At 40.8% G+C, this 15,594-nt stretch overlaps 2 protein-coding genes across 5 annotated transcripts in view; one reads left to right on the top strand and one right to left on the bottom strand.

The window, feature by feature from the left end:
- The first annotated feature begins 3,216 nt into the window (after positions 1–3,216).
- Positions 3,217–8,496, top strand: LOC115377626 (microfibril-associated glycoprotein 4-like). The gene is made up of 7 exons (XM_030077507.1): positions 3,217–3,322; positions 3,532–3,587; positions 4,045–4,194; positions 4,903–4,941; positions 6,133–6,229; positions 6,536–6,703; positions 7,521–8,496. Exons 2-7 carry the CDS (start codon positions 3,582–3,584, stop codon positions 7,787–7,789), a joined length of 729 nt encoding a protein of 242 aa, XP_029933367.1. The 5' UTR covers positions 3,217–3,322; positions 3,532–3,581; the 3' UTR covers positions 7,790–8,496.
- A 2,273-nt stretch (positions 8,497–10,769) lies between these two features.
- The window catches only part of c19h10orf88 (chromosome 19 C10orf88 homolog), a 15,224-nt gene continuing 10,399 nt past the window's right edge, over positions 10,770–15,594 (bottom strand). For all 4 annotated transcript variants that reach the window (XM_030077502.1, XM_030077503.1, XM_030077504.1 and 1 more), the window contains one exon: positions 10,770–12,207. In XM_030077502.1, coding sequence (XP_029933362.1) covers positions 12,000–12,207 — 208 coding nt within the window. In that variant the 3' untranslated portion in view covers positions 10,770–11,999. The remainder of the gene's footprint in view (positions 12,208–15,594) is intronic.

Below are 15,594 nucleotides of genomic sequence, written 5' to 3'. Positions count from 1 at the left end.
TGATAATTGTAAAGCTTTTTCCCACTTTGTCTTATGCTATACTATAGCAGTCCCCCGAAGTAAAAACGGCTGAGAGTCTCTGCTGTTGTGTAGTTTTCTTTATTAATCAAGCTCCACTCCTCACAACACCATGAAAACTGCATTAAAAGATATGCAAACATTTCACAAACGTGTCTCCGCACACAAATGGCTCACACAAATATTATACAAATAAATAAAATCATAACACTAAAATTTGTCCACATATGGTCATATCAAACATACTGCGCTGCGCTCTCCAAGGAATGCAACATTAAATACCGTAGTCCTTCCCTCAGTCATCAACGTGTAGAAGACAGGCAAAAAAAAAAAAAAAAAGACGTGCAATAATGTGCAAATTGCATGCGAGGCGACAATAAACCAGCAGGCCCAAGCGAGTTATTGTTCACCTGCCGGCTGCCTTGAAAGCTGTGAACTACGGAGCTACCGGGACAAATTTCAATTTCACACATACAGGTCACAAAAAAACAAAAAACAAAAACACATACAAAATTTGAGACATTCCAGATGTAACAAAATAAATTACAAACATTATGCCCATAAACCATCCCCTTTTATTATTATCTCTAAATAAACTTTAACACAAATCTCATCTTAATCTGTGTGGTCCTTTACATATACAATACTTAATAAAATAAAAATAGATGTTCAATAAATATTCTAATATAATAGTACAGAGGGAGAAAGTCTTATCCAATGTTAAAACAGCACGGTTTTGCCTATATATCTATATGTGTGTGTGTGTGTGTGTGTGTGTGTGTGTGTATGTGTAAATCTTACATCTTGTTATTATGTAACCATAGGGCATAGAATGATCTATACTTCGCTGTTTTCTCAGTCCTTTGTTAATAACCACTACCACTATTGCAGTATTATGGAAAAATACAACTTACAGAGCTTTGAAATTTTTTTTAGGACCGATGTGTGTTTGCTTTATAAGATACAGCATTATTTAAAGTGGAATACTGCCCCAACAAATATTAGAGTGTATTAATTTTAATCAGTTTAAAACTAATGTTAAAAAATGGTTGAAAGACAGACAGTCATGTTTTCATTAAAGTTTGATAATACCTCTCACACCTGTCCTGCAGGTGTGTTTATTCATGTCATGTGGAATTGTCATTTTTTGTTGTTGTATTTACATTGCATACACACCCCAGGGACAACAGATAGAAATTAGCATTGGGATATATTCCGGTGCAATTCATGTATTGTACACTGTCCCTGTTTTAAATAGATAGATAGATAGATAGATAGATAGATAGATAGATAGATAGATAGATAGATATACTTTATTGATCCCAACCAGGGAAATTCTGGTGTTCCAGCAGCAACAGTAGAACATACAATAAAGTTAAATAAAAAAAAGAATAAAGGCTAAATATATACAATAAAGACTATAAAGACTAAAAACTAAAATGTACAATAAGGGCTAACTTAAAGGAAAAGAGATATGAGATGTGAAATATACAGATGGTAATGAATATGACAATAAAAATAAACCAGTAAATGAAATGAAATGAATAAATGAGATTATTCTCTCTGTCAAAATCCATGTCTCCCTTCTTTGTCATGGCTTGTGAGCTGAGTTATGACAAATGTATGAGAACAGGATGCATGTATTTGTAATATTTCTTACATACTGTATATGTACCATATGGAAGAGAGAGATGTTTATTTATATTATTATTAGTATTATTATTGCTATTATTATTATTATTATTATTACTTTTTAAAAAAATAGTAGAACAAGAAACGAGAAGCTGCAAGTATTGTGTAAAGTCACCAAATGATATTAATCTTTTTGATGTTTTCCAGCCAGCTGAAGCAGGAACTTGTGGGTTTTGTTTAGGGGACTGGCTGAGAGATGATGGCTGCATTTGAAAGATATGAAAACGGCTGAAGTAGGCTAGTTATTAGCACTTCATGTCATATTATTTGACACTAGTCAAATAATAAATAACTGTAAATGCGAACTTGTCTTTGAGCTCTGAGAGGAACTCCCCTCCTGTGCAGTCAAAGGGTCCTGACAGATAAATCAGACATTCTTTACCGTTTGAATGAAGCTTTTTTATCTGTTCAGGTTCTCTGTTTGAGACCTTGCATCCTGATCAGTCAGACTCAAATGTTCACTCTGCTTCCCTCCCATGTAAAGCTACAGCTCCACTATTTTCATATGATTTGAGAAAAGTATACAAACTCAAGAGAGTAGGTAGATTCACTTCATCAGAGCTTCCAGACAGGATATCAAGATTTCATCAATCACACGATGCAGGTAACTTTTCAGTAAATAGTTCTATCTGTCTTTCTATTCATTCTTTATTGTTAGTCATTTTAAAATAAATCTTATGTCTTGTTATAGGGTAACAGCTGTTAGGTTTTGAGCTTTCTTAAGATCATGTGATCCGTTCAGGTCATGCCCCTCTGGAAGCCCTTTTACTGCAGGTCTTTCTAATTAATCTTCTAACTTAAAATTGCTCTGTGGTGTACCCCAGGGCTCAGTGTTCGCACCACTTTTATTGTGTATGCCAATGTTCCATTTATAACTACACATCAGCATTGAAAGCCTTAATGTATACCCACACTCTCTCTTTCTCTCTCTCTACATATATATTTACATAGATAGATTAATATATCGATATATACAATACAAACAATAAGAATTGAAAAATTTCAGCTGCATTTGAAAAAAAAGTTCAACAGGTCAAATGCTTAATTATTAACAGGTTTCATTTTCTTTCATTTCTGATGTATGTGCTGAGCAGGTAACTGAACCTAACTGTCTGTCTCTTGTGTGAACTGATAATGTTACCAAAACAATCGTCACGTAATATGGAGTGTAATGTGACACAATGAAATGTTATGTCACAAAATACATACGACATGAACATGACAAGATGTTTAATAAAAATTTTTGCTTAATAAAATGTGGTCATTCAGTATTAATGCAGAATGCATATCTGTAATAACAGCAAACATCTATTGGCAAACAGAATACAGGAAGTTAGGACATACCTACTGATGTGCTCAGTGATGCTTGGAGGAAAACAGTCATGCTGAACGTGCAGGATCACAAAACAGTCGTCAAATATGTTGAAATAATTTAACATGTTCACTTAGTGCAATCTGATGATAAGCTCATGTGAAGGAGGGAGGAAAGATGTGTATAAAGACGTGTGTCCCTCACTGCTGAGACTTTGTTGAAGACCCTCCAAAACCCCAGAGGATCTTTTGACAGCCTTTCAAACATTTTTTGGCATCACTCCTTCCATCAGCCCCTAAAGTAAGTAGGTTTTAGTAGCTTCTCACCTTGCTGGGGGAGCAGCTCCACAGCAACGGGCTCATGCCTCTCCTTGTAGATGTCAAAAAGACCAATTCTGTGACACTGGATCAGGCTCATACACCAAGCTTCCAGATGGTTACTACACCTGGTGCTACTACTACTATTTATTCTTATTTTTTTGTTTGTCCTTTATGCTTTTGATCTTCCAGACAGACGGACATCAAGATTTTCATCAGCTCACTTCAACAGAAATCACACAATGAAGGTAACCTGGTGAATTAATGCATCTGTCTGTGTGTTAATGGGGTGAATGAGGGTTTGTTGATGATATGCAGACGACTGACAACTTTCTCTAGCTTTAGTTTCCAGCTTTTGTTCTGAGGTTGAACCTTTCTTGTTGTGTTTACTCACACTGGGACCCCGTTTACACCTGGGGTTACCATGTGTCTTGTTTCCACATTGTATCTGGATATGTGTAAGATGGATTACATTTAGCAGCCAGGATAATCCACTTAGACATGGTCTTCTAGCAAACAGTAATGACTTTTGGCAGAGGAAAGGTTCTTCACCCCTGCAACTGTCTTTATTTATTTATTTTTTTTTAATAAGAAGACCACCTCATTGTGAACCTTCCCTTGCATGTAAAACAGTATAAAGCAGCCTAAGCCAAGCTAACCAAATAAGACATGACAAGATGTGACGTATCATCCCATCTGTCCCAGCTGGAATCGCTCCTGTTCCTCGTCCTGGCTCCAGTCCTGATTCACTGCTACTGCGACCTCCCAGCGGACTGCAGTGACATCTATAAAGACCAAAGCAACGCCAGCGGAGTCTACACCATCTATCCTGTCGGGTCCACCTCTCCTGTCCAGGTACGCTTCATCCTCTCTGGGACGCAGGTGGAGATTTATATGAGACACATTTTGTCTCCAAAATGAGATCACCACCATGTGAAAACAGTGAGATTCACTCCTTCAAAGTGAATCATGGCACAGAATTAGAACAAGTTACAGCATGTCAGAGCAGCTGTTAGTAGTCCTTAGGGTGGAATGATGTCATTACATATAATTCAAATAGAGGGATAACTATATTTTGCAGTAGCTTACTGGTAGTTTGACTAAATTGATATTTGCAGACTGAGTAAAGAATTTCAACTTATTTATAGTTGAAGAACCCAGATGGGATTGTTTGTATCCTTTAGGGCTAAATATTCAACTTGGTATCAATAGACTGTCAGTTGACGTTCAACTTGTGAGCTTTGTATCAGTTAAGGTTCATACTGACTTTGATATTAAAGGGATAGTTCACCCATATTTGAAAAATGTGCCGTAATTTCCCTCCTAGCTGTTATTTAGGACAGTAGTGGTGCTACCTTCCTCTCATTGTTACTGAGTGCTCACATGCTAACTGTTAGCCTCCTGCCATTCAGGGGGACTTCCCCCAGCTAACATTTTAAAAATATATTTTCTCATAAAATATTGATTTTGTTAAGTCTATTTATTAATGAATCTTTTATCTGTTTTCTTATCTTTGTGTGTGTGTATGTGTGTGTGTGTGTGTGTGTGTGTATGTGTGTGTAGGTGTATTGTGACATGACTTCAGAAGGAGGCCGTTGGACGGTAAGCATCATTTTCTTTTTTTCTCAGAATGAGGAACATGTAGTCATTTTGCAACAGAATGACATTGCCCATCACCCATCAGCAAACTGATGCACCACTACACAACATTAATGAATGTTCAAAAGCATTAAGCAACTACCTGTTAAATATGTTCCGTAATATCACTAATGGGTCACTAGTCAAATAATAAATAACTGTAAATGCGAACTCAATTATTAATAATGGGGGAATTCAAAAATTTCTATCAGATGTATCCGTGCACATCACTATACATTTGACATGTACTTTTTATGTAGTTCCTGTTGAAACAGGATGTGTGGGTGGCACATAGTGCAGGGAGGGAGAAACATTTTTATTTTAAAGGGACAGGTGGATGAGAGAGGATGTTTAGATTTTTGAAGGTTTTATTGGTTGAAATTTTAATTTCCAGCCACTGCTGCAGGATGATGTCACTGTTTCAGAACCTGTTTTACTGGAAGTAGAGGTCATGTGAGGTCGTTCCACGGGACCTCAACACTATTACATAAAGTCAATATATGTAATGTTAATATACTGAGATGTACATAAAGCCCGATTTTTTTTTTTATTTCATTTTTTTGTTTTTTAACAATCATTTGTTTACTGGGCATACCATAGCACCGAAACAGACTTCCTCTTTTTAGATTAAAGTGCAGCTGAACCTCTGATGGTTGCTTTGCAAAATGTTTGTTTTTGCTACTTCCGCTCCCTCACTTTCACTCACTGTCTAGCTCGCTCGCATTTTTTTTTTTAATCATACAGTGGCTGTGATCGGTACAATGGTGGGTGAAAAAAATCCAGGACATACGTTGTGTTTTTTCGACAAGTTTACACACTGCTGTCAACAGAACACAGAGCAGACACGCTGAAAAAAAAAAAAAATGAATAAACTGTATGAATAAAGTAATGCAAAAATCCTTCATGATTAATTCTTGCTAACAAATCTCAGTACTATTAATGTACCACAACAGCTCAGTTGATGGTCTTTCCATAGAAAACCAGTGTATCAGTCAATTCCTCAGTCAATGTATAATCAGTCAGGCTGCATTACATCGACTGGATCAGATCAGATCGCTATATCACCAAACCCATGATTGTATTCAGTGTTAACATGACATGGTCTTTATCTGTGAATACCTGAGTCAGCAGATATTTTGGCTCCTCCCCCCTCAGGTGATCCAAAGGAGGATGGACGGCTCACAGAACTTCTACAGGCGTTGGTGTGACTACAAGACGGGCTTTGGTGCCGCTGCTGGAGAGTACTGGCTTGGTGAGAGACTGATATCTAGCTAACATCAGTGTGCACCTTCTCATTTTGCAGCCCAGTATCAAGGCATCAAGCCTGTGATGGACCCACTGGTCCACCATAGGAAAGTGTGTCAGTGTCACGTTTTTAAAAATAACTCTTTTTATAAAGGAACAGTAACATGACGTGGTATAGAGGGAGCGACAGGAGAGACATGGTTTCTCTGGGAGAGCAGCCAGTTTATTACACACTGTGGCACAATATCAGGTTGTATTTTGACTTGGAACTGTCTGCATGTTTGTCTGTGTTTGTGTGTGTTTGCATGTTCAGGTCTTGAGAACATCTTCCAGCTGACACTGAAACGAAGGTATGAGCTGCTGGTCGACATGGAGGACTTTGATGGAAAGAAAGTGTCTGCCCGCTACAACTCGTTCTCCATTGAACCGGAGGCCTACGGATACAAACTGCAAGTGTCTGGTTTCACTGATGGAGGAGCAGGTGAGCTAGCAGGCCTGCGGTAACACAGTGCTGTGCCCTGTAGCTTTTTACAAACAACACTTAAAGTGCCGTCCTCCTCCCACTCTTAAAAGAGGGGATTTGACATTGTATAAAAAGGCTCAACAAACACACTACAGAGAAAAGTAAGACCCATCCAAAACACTTTATACCAGACAGACGCCATACCAGCCCTCACACTGATGCTTAAATCTGAATGCAACTCACATCCTAAATATCAGCATTTCCATCATAAATGGCCTGTATAAGGCCTACATGCAAAACCATCGCATAAAGCATGTCTAAAGAAATCATCACATCCATACACCATACACCAAATAAGCAAGTCCAACGACTGTTGCAAGCAACCATTTGTTTTGTTGTTGTTTGTTGTTTGTAAAAAGCTACAGGACAATGATTGTAAAAAAAAAAAAAAAAAAAAAAAAAAAAAAAGAAACAAATGACTAGAAAAACGTACATGAACAATCAAATTACAAGAAAATTACAAATTACCCCCTTCCCCCAGTGTTGAGAGGGGTACTTTTAAAATGTATACTGCTACAGATGTACAAATTACTGAATACATGCGCTAAAATGTGATTTGTAACAAATTCCATTACATTTCTCAAGTTAAGTTAGACATTTTAATAACTTTGGATTGCTTTGGGAATACTTCAAGCACGGCAAATCGGCTGGTGGCACTCGCCCAGCGCCATATATCATTACTCTGGCTCAGAGTAATGGTATTATAAGTCATACTAGTAACAGTAGCATTAAAGAGTTGTAATTGAATGACCTGGTTCTCATGGTGTTTCCACAGGAGACGCTCTGACTTATCACAGTGGACAGAAGTTCTCCACTCTGGACAAAGACCAGGACGTCTCAGATGAGCACTGTTCTAAGCGCTACCTGGGGGGTTTCTGGTACCGCCGTTGTGCTTACGCAAACCCCAACGGGGTTTATCGATTCGGGCTTGATAAAACCATTCTCTATATCGGAGTTGAGTGGAAGACATGGAAGGGCTATCACTACTCCCTGAAGTCCTTCAGCATGAAGATGCGACCTGTCAGGGCGTATACCAGGTTTTAGACACAGCAGAAATAAAGAATACTCAGATTAAATCAGTCTTGTGGATGTTTGATTAGACTGGTTTGATTGGTTGACAGACATGTCACTCAAAACGCTCTCTCTCTAAAATGTTTCTTCTTTCTCTGCATCATCTTTCTCAAAATGAGCACCCGATTCAACTGTTATCACCTGAATGGACAAAGTCTTAAACCCCTCCCCCCACAGGTTTGGGTTAGTCGGTTCCTACTGCACCCTCTAGAGGTTCAGAAGCTGCTAGCATCCATTTCCATCATCAGTCTATCTGGACCAATCAGATCGGACCCTGGAGCCAGACGTATGAACAGGGTTCTTGCTGAGATGAGACTGGATCCCGAGTCTCTGGAGTGAGGGTCCGTGTGATTGGTCCATCCACCCCCCACAACCAGCTCCTTCTGTGGGCGACTTCTTCGTTGGTCTTTATGCTACGTCATAGTACGTCTGGGTCCAAGCTCCCATCTGATTGGTTAAGACAGACTGATGATAGGAACAGATGCTAACAGCTTCTGAAGGTGCACTAGAAGGTGCAGCAGGGACCTACTAACCCAAACCTGAGGGGCGGGTACTACTAATAATGTCTATTCAATGGTGTGATAATGGTCAAATCAGGTGAAATGAGTCCTGTCAGCTGTGGTAGTGAGCATTACTCAGAATGTGATGATCTGCTGTGTGGTGACAATAAAGGACAAGCTGAGCAGAAAGCTGGTCTGATGTGTTTACTGTCTCCCGTGTATTTCTGCCTCCTTCATGGATTCTTTCACATTCCAATCAACACCGCAGGCTGGTCGGGGGGTCGGACATTTTTGTGTGTATCGTTGTGTTTAACATTTGTTAGCAAATCGCAAGTTTCCCTTGATTTACCCCCAAAAATGTAATAATAATTAAAAATGAGATTCTCATGGCTATTGAGGGTAAACTTGACCCTCTACAATTTGCTTATCAGGCTGGAGAGGACGTTGAGGATGCTAAGATCTTCATTCTCAGCACCTTATACAAACATTTGGAGAAACCTAATGCCCATGTGAGATTGTTGTTCAGTGATTTCTCCTCTGAAATCAGACATCAGTCTCTTAATTAAAAGACAAGGTTGCATGTGATTAAAAGCAAATTATCACATCAACTTGTTTTATTGATTTTAGACTTCTTCTTGACAGCGGAGGGTCATTGTGAATGGGCATTTGTCCGACATTGTTGTCACAAATCAAGGTTCACCACAAGGATGTGTACTGTCACCTCTTCTCTACATTTTATATACTGATAGCTGCAGATCTTCTTGTGATGGCAGCTTCCTTGTCAAGTTTTTCGGATGACACTGTGTTGTTGTCTCTCCTTCAGGGTGCCCAACATAACCATGGCGTGGCTCTCCCTGCATTTGTCGATTGGTGTAAAGACAACTTTCTAGAGATAAATGCATCCAAAACTAAGGAAATGATGATAGATTTTAGATGCGACAAGAAGGCCTCCCTGAGAGTGTTATAGATGGAGAAAGGATTGAAACTAGGCACCATGTTGGACAACCCGCTGAAATGGGGTCAAACGCAGACAACAGAGGATCCAGCAGAGGATCCATCTTGTTCGAGAGTTGAATTCCTTTTGTGTCAGTCCAGTGATTCTTTGTCGTTCTTACCAGTCCTTCATTGAAAGCCTTTTAACCTGTTCTTTTATCTGTTGGTTTAACAATCTGTCGCTCAAAGACAGAAATAGCCTCAGCAGTGTCGTCAGCACTTGCTCTAAGATTATTGGACTGAAGCAGAGAGACCTAAGTTCAGGTCATGAGGAAGACCAAAAGTATTCAGAGTAATTGTGGGCATAATTTTAGCTGAAGAATTTTAATTATTGCCTTTGGGGCGTCATTATGGCCAACCTGCTTGTAAAAGTAACCGCCTTTCTAAGTCTTTTATCCACTCTGTTGTACGACTGTTTAACAAAGCCATAGGAATCCACATTTGAATCTGTATGATACTTGTATTGTGCCTTGGGCACTGTGTACTTCTTTGAATTTTTACCTTTCAGAGCTTGTATAGGCTTTTAAATGAATATATGTAATTTATCATTAGAGCAAGTTGATTCTGCGCACAGCTGACAACTTTTTAAAACATTTTTATGTATGTTTTTCTTATGTGTTATGAGTGTGTTGTGGCGCGAGCTGCCAAATGGAATTGCCCTTCAAAGGATCAATAAAGTTTTGAAAGTCTTGGATCTTGAATGTGGCCGGGAATCGGGAGTTTCCCCTCGGGGGATCAGTGGTATTCCCAATTCTGATGAAGCTTTGGGTGACGATGTGGTTTTCCAATGAAATCCAGCAGCCACAAAAACAGACTGATTGTATAAATTGTGTTTGTGTGATGGGAGAGTATTTATTTGATCATCAGCCTCAATAAAAGGCACGCACACATTTAATAAGTTCAGTATAAATATCTTTTATTTTTCACTCGTCAGGGCAGTGCAGTTAAAAACCGTCGGATTAATGCTCATCTCAGCTGAAAGTCAGTTCACAGCGGCGGACGAGCTTTGTGTTACAGACATGCTCGTTATGATCAGACATCATCACACGACTCAACATCCGGAAGACGCCGGAAACAGTTTCATCCTCCGTCATTTCACATTCACACCAGACAGACCTTTCTCGAGCGCGTGACCCTGTGAAACCTGAGCAAATTCACTTTCCCTCAGAATCACGGGGGAAAAAGGTCAAGGGCAAATAAGCAAAAAATGGAAAAAAAAAAAAAAAAAAAAAAAAAAAAATCACAAAAAACAAAAATGGAAAATCAAAAAAACAGTATTACATTTTACAAAAAAATATTCAATTATTAATAAATATCTAAAATGAAATCACAAGAAAAATTTTCCACAAAATTTCCTCTCAAAAATAAAATGAAATTAATAATTTGATGGAATTCTTGTTCTTGTAAATTAAATTTTAAATATGGAAATATAGTACGTATGAATGTAGTTTTCTGCTCATTTGTTTGGCCAATTTTATTTTCTTTTGGTATGTTTTTTTTTTACTTTCTTTTTGTGGCAACTTCTTTAGTGATTTTCTTGCTATTTATATACAAAATTTTGTGGATATTTTCTTGTAAATTTATTTTAAATATCTAATCATAAAAGAGCTCACGTGGATCTCCTCAGGTTTCAGAGGGTTGTACACACAATAAGGAGGCACAAACCTGTTGGTTCATTTTTGTTCAAAACAAAACCAAATAAAACAAAAACAACAGTCTTCCTCCGGGACATTCCTGTCTGTTCAGTCATCAAACCCGTGGCGGGCTGTGAGTCTTCAGTAAATATTATTTTCAACTTTGTTCCCTCTCAGGCTGAGGAATAAAACAGTTTGAATATTTACTGTCCGTCAGCACAATCATTTCTGTTCACAACAGAAAACAACGAGGGATTAAAATCCTGACCTTTTTTGTTTTTTAAGCCCCCTTCAGTGACCTCATGAGCTCAGTTATTTTCAAAACTGAGAAATGGCCTCCGGTGTGTATAGTCTGCAGTGGAGTTGGACATTTCCCATTTTCTAAAACTAACTGGTACGGCCTGAACGCACCAGTGCCCTGTTTGAAATCACTGGAGGGGGCGGGGCTACATCTGCTGTAAGTAGGATTCCCATTGGTCCGTTTTCAAGTAAGCTAACAATTCAATTCAATTCAAAGGTCATATCCTTAAACCGTTAATTTAACAAAAATGTTTTATGAACGGCAAAGTTAGTCTGTTGGTTAAAAACATCATGCGCGGTAAAGGTAGTGTTACATTTCGGATTTGTTGACTTTGAACCGCCGCCGTTTCCCAGATACTCTGTGATGTTCATTTCCAGGTCGGATAAATCGCAGCTTTCAGAAAAAAAAAAATGAGATTCCTTGTCGTGACTACCAGCCGGATGTTGACGTGAACGTGATTTGCAAGTCAGAACAGAAATCACCTCGCACGGCGACGCCGACTGATCACAACTACTCTGCTGCATTCAGGTGCCGCTGGTAAAGTCTGGGATTTTAAAGCTGGCTGCTGAACCGTGATGCATTTACTTTCTGTTTAGAGGGAAAATCAAACCTGATGTGAGAAGACATGAACCGTGCAGCTGTTAGCACAAACTGTTACACACTGATATTAAAATAGTTTGGATGTTGTTCCGCCTCCTCCTTGCTGGGACCGGGCGCACGGCGGCCTGCGGGGAACTCCTAACCCTCATGTTTCTTCAGGCGTCTGGCTTTGTGGACTCGGTGCAGGCCGGCGTCTGGTCGCTGAGGATCTTCTCCGCGGCTCCGGCGGGCGCCGCCCCCCCCGGCAGCAGCAGCAGGGCCGCCTCCAGCCGCCGCTCCAGCGCGTCCAGCCGCCGGTCAATGTGCTCCTTCAGGCTGCGCTCCATCTGCTCCAGGCGGCGCTCCATCGCCGGGTCCAGAGCCCTGCGGAGACACACAGACGGTCACAACACGCAGGAACCGGAACCCAAAACACCCGAGGATAAAGCAGGAAAACTAAGACACGGATCTACAGCAGCTTGAAAATGTACAACCATAAAACTCCATGTTATTACACAACCGGCCGTGTTGGTACCACCATGAGGCCTGAACGGGCAGAACCGCTGAGGGCCATCGGTTCACCGCCAAACAGGGGATGTTCCCCCGTTGCCATGACAACAGCTATAGTGTTCATGGATGTCATCACACCTGCTGAGTTTTTTTTTTTTGCATAGCTTTACTGAAAGTTTCATTGACAAAAAATGTACAGTTGTCCCTCGCTATGACGCGGTTCACCTTTCGCGGCCTCGCAGTTTCGCGGATTTTTTTTTTTTTTTTAAGTGCAATTTTGCATGCTTTTTTTTTTTTGTTTTGTTTTGTTTTGGTTTTTTTTACAGCGCATTGTGTTCTGCGTCCTGATTGGCTAAGGGACTGTAGACCATTGTCAATCAGTCTCCTCCGTGCCGTGTCTCCTGTACAGTACAGAATGCGCTCATTCTATAATACTGGACTTATTTTTCTACGAAGGTTTGAACTTTGAGAGTTTAAACGAGAGAGAAAAGCGAGAAAATGTTAATGCCTGTCTGAGAAAAGTGTATAAAGTGTGTAGTGAGGGGTTTTACAGCCTTAAATATCTAGAATAATTGTAAAAAATAAAGCTGACAACTTCGCGGATTTCGCCTATTGCGGGTTATTTTTTGAACGTAACTCCCGCGATTAACGAGGGACCACTGTATAACAATTAATCACAAAATTAATTAACATCATCTGCTGCTGAAGAAGTTTTCAACATTACTGGAAGCTCATTCACAGCCTCTCAGGCTAACATTAATATGAGCTAATTAGATGTGAGCTAAGTTAATCCTAATTAGCTGCGTTGTTGTTAATAAAGTTATTGAATAACGTTCTGGAAAAGCCCCCAGCGACCTGCCAGCTGAGACCCGACTCACCGACAAAACCAGCGATTAACAAAAAAGCTGAATCACGCTCAAGAGCCACCAGCTGATTTTCAACATTTATTCATTTCCTCGTGAAAACAGAACATGTGTCAGCTCTGCCGACACAACACTGCAGCTGTTGCCATGGCAACGGGTACCACCCATAAACACTCTGATGTGCTGTGAACCACGCCGGTTCTACCCGTTCACTTTCAATGGTAAGTTGGACAGTTGTTCTGTTTTCAGCTCGTTCATGTCTGTCTGTTTGTTGAATAAATTGCAAGAAAAATTACAATATAATAATCCCTTGAATACCTTTTTTTTTTTTTTAATTTACCATAAAATAACAAATTTCAAATTTCAAAAAGATTTTTAAAAAATTAATCAGACTGGTTGTGGCTCGGACTGTCCGTGTTTCTGTTATTTTGTCCACAACAATCAGAAAAGCATGGCGGACATTTTCAGGATTTGAGCAATGAAGGCTGCAGAGTGAACACACACACACACACACACACACACACACTCAGAGAGAAATGTGTATAATGAGCTGATTCATCAGCAGCATGGCCACATCACACACACACACACACACACACACACACACACAGAGAACACCAAATATACACAGACACCACAGCATGAAAAAACACCTCATCACTCTCACACACACACACACACACACAGTGCCGACCACCCTCTTTGCTCTGGGTCAGACTCAGACGGTTGGTTTGTCTGTTTTTTCTTTCCGACCACCTGAAGGAGATCTTTCATGGTGCGTCGCCACGGAAACCTTCCCTCCCGCTTCCTCTTTTTCCTGCTGATGAATCGTTTCCAGCCGAGGCTCCACGGCAGATTCCCACCGCCCTGCTTCCAGCCACAGGGGGGCGCTGCACCGCCCTGCTTCCAGCCACAGGGGAGCGCTGCACGCCCTGCTTCCAGCCACAGGGGGGCGCTGCACCGCCCTGCTTCCAGCCACAGGGGGGCGCTGCACCGCCCTGCAAACCGCCTTTCCATCTTTCCTTGTGCCAAGCTGCTGAGGCTCTGGCTGCTGCTTCCTCACCGCGGACTCAGCCACCTCGCTGACTCAGCACCACGCTAAAGGAAAAATCCCCCCAAAACAGCGGGGCTCTGTGGAGCAGCAGGGGCCTGGCGTCCCTCTCCTCTGGCCGATCGCAGACGAGGTGACGTCGCGTCCGGGGCCCAGATGCATGAGACTAAAAGCGAACGCCAGAAACGTGCACACGTGTGTTTTTCATCAGATTTACAATGTCATGTGACTGTTTCCCCAACACGCCTGTCACTTTGGAGTCGGGATGCAAAGGGGCGGAAAATTTCTGGTAAATTTCTTTCCATGGGAAGTTCAGCTGGGGAATTTTGGAATTTTTGTCATAAGCAGACATGCGTGCAAACTAATGACATTTCTGACTTGGACTTATTTTGAGTAGTTTTTTTTCAATGGTGGGTAAATGAATAGAAACAGGCTCGATGAACAGATGAACACTCCTCAGTCAGCAGCTGAATCAACTATAACCTACATTCTTTTATGAAAACTGTATTTCTATGAAAACTGTCAGCAGAAGGCAGAAGAAGCAGCATCACAGTGGAGCTCGCTGGCTGATAGAAAGCCTCTTAAATAGCTACTAAACACATTTTGACTCATTTTTTCCAGTTAAACTTTAATAAAATAGGTCAGATATATTGAGCCCAGTCATGTCATCAGAACCCTCTGGACTGATGTCGTCTGTGGGCTCAGACGGAGGCCGAGTCGGGTGGAAACTCAACTGAATTTGCATTAAATCTGGTTGTTTTAATCAGGATTACGCTGCAAGACGGTTTGTCTTCAGCCACATTAAGTTCCCGCTCACAGGCCAACATGCTGTTTTGAAAATTTCCACATTATTCCTGTAAATTCCTGTTAACTCCCATATAATCCCATGGAAAGTTTCCTAGAATTTTGCAGCCCTATTAGGAGACCCGCGCTCGTCTTGTTGTTTCTCAGTGTATTCTCCTGTCGTTTTATAATTATTTACACATAAATATGGAGTTTAATGGAAACAAAGTCACGCCAAATGCTTACCGATACGTTTACGACGTGCGTCATGTGTTTGTTTTGTATTCTGATGACAAGTCACAGATCATTTCTGCTTTTACACTTGGCCACGTTTTCGTAGTTGAGCCAAAATGGCGGCTGTTTCTCACAGGTGCTGCTGGCGTCATCTCGGCGCTTGCATCACATTACACTGTGAGGGGGCGAGGAGCTGGACCAACGAGCACGCGCCTCCTCTCCGCTCGCACCGCCAACCACGACTCCGTCACCTCTCCTCCTCCTCCTCCTCCTCCTCCTCCTCCTCATCTGATCTGCTGTCCATCAAACTGACAGCAGATCAAAGCGGCT

Source organism: Myripristis murdjan, chromosome 19 (assembly GCF_902150065.1).
Source record: "Myripristis murdjan chromosome 19, fMyrMur1.1, whole genome shotgun sequence".
NCBI classification, from domain to species: domain Eukaryota; kingdom Metazoa; phylum Chordata; class Actinopteri; order Holocentriformes; family Holocentridae; genus Myripristis; species Myripristis murdjan.
This window is presented reverse-complemented; position numbering and strand designations above follow the sequence as displayed.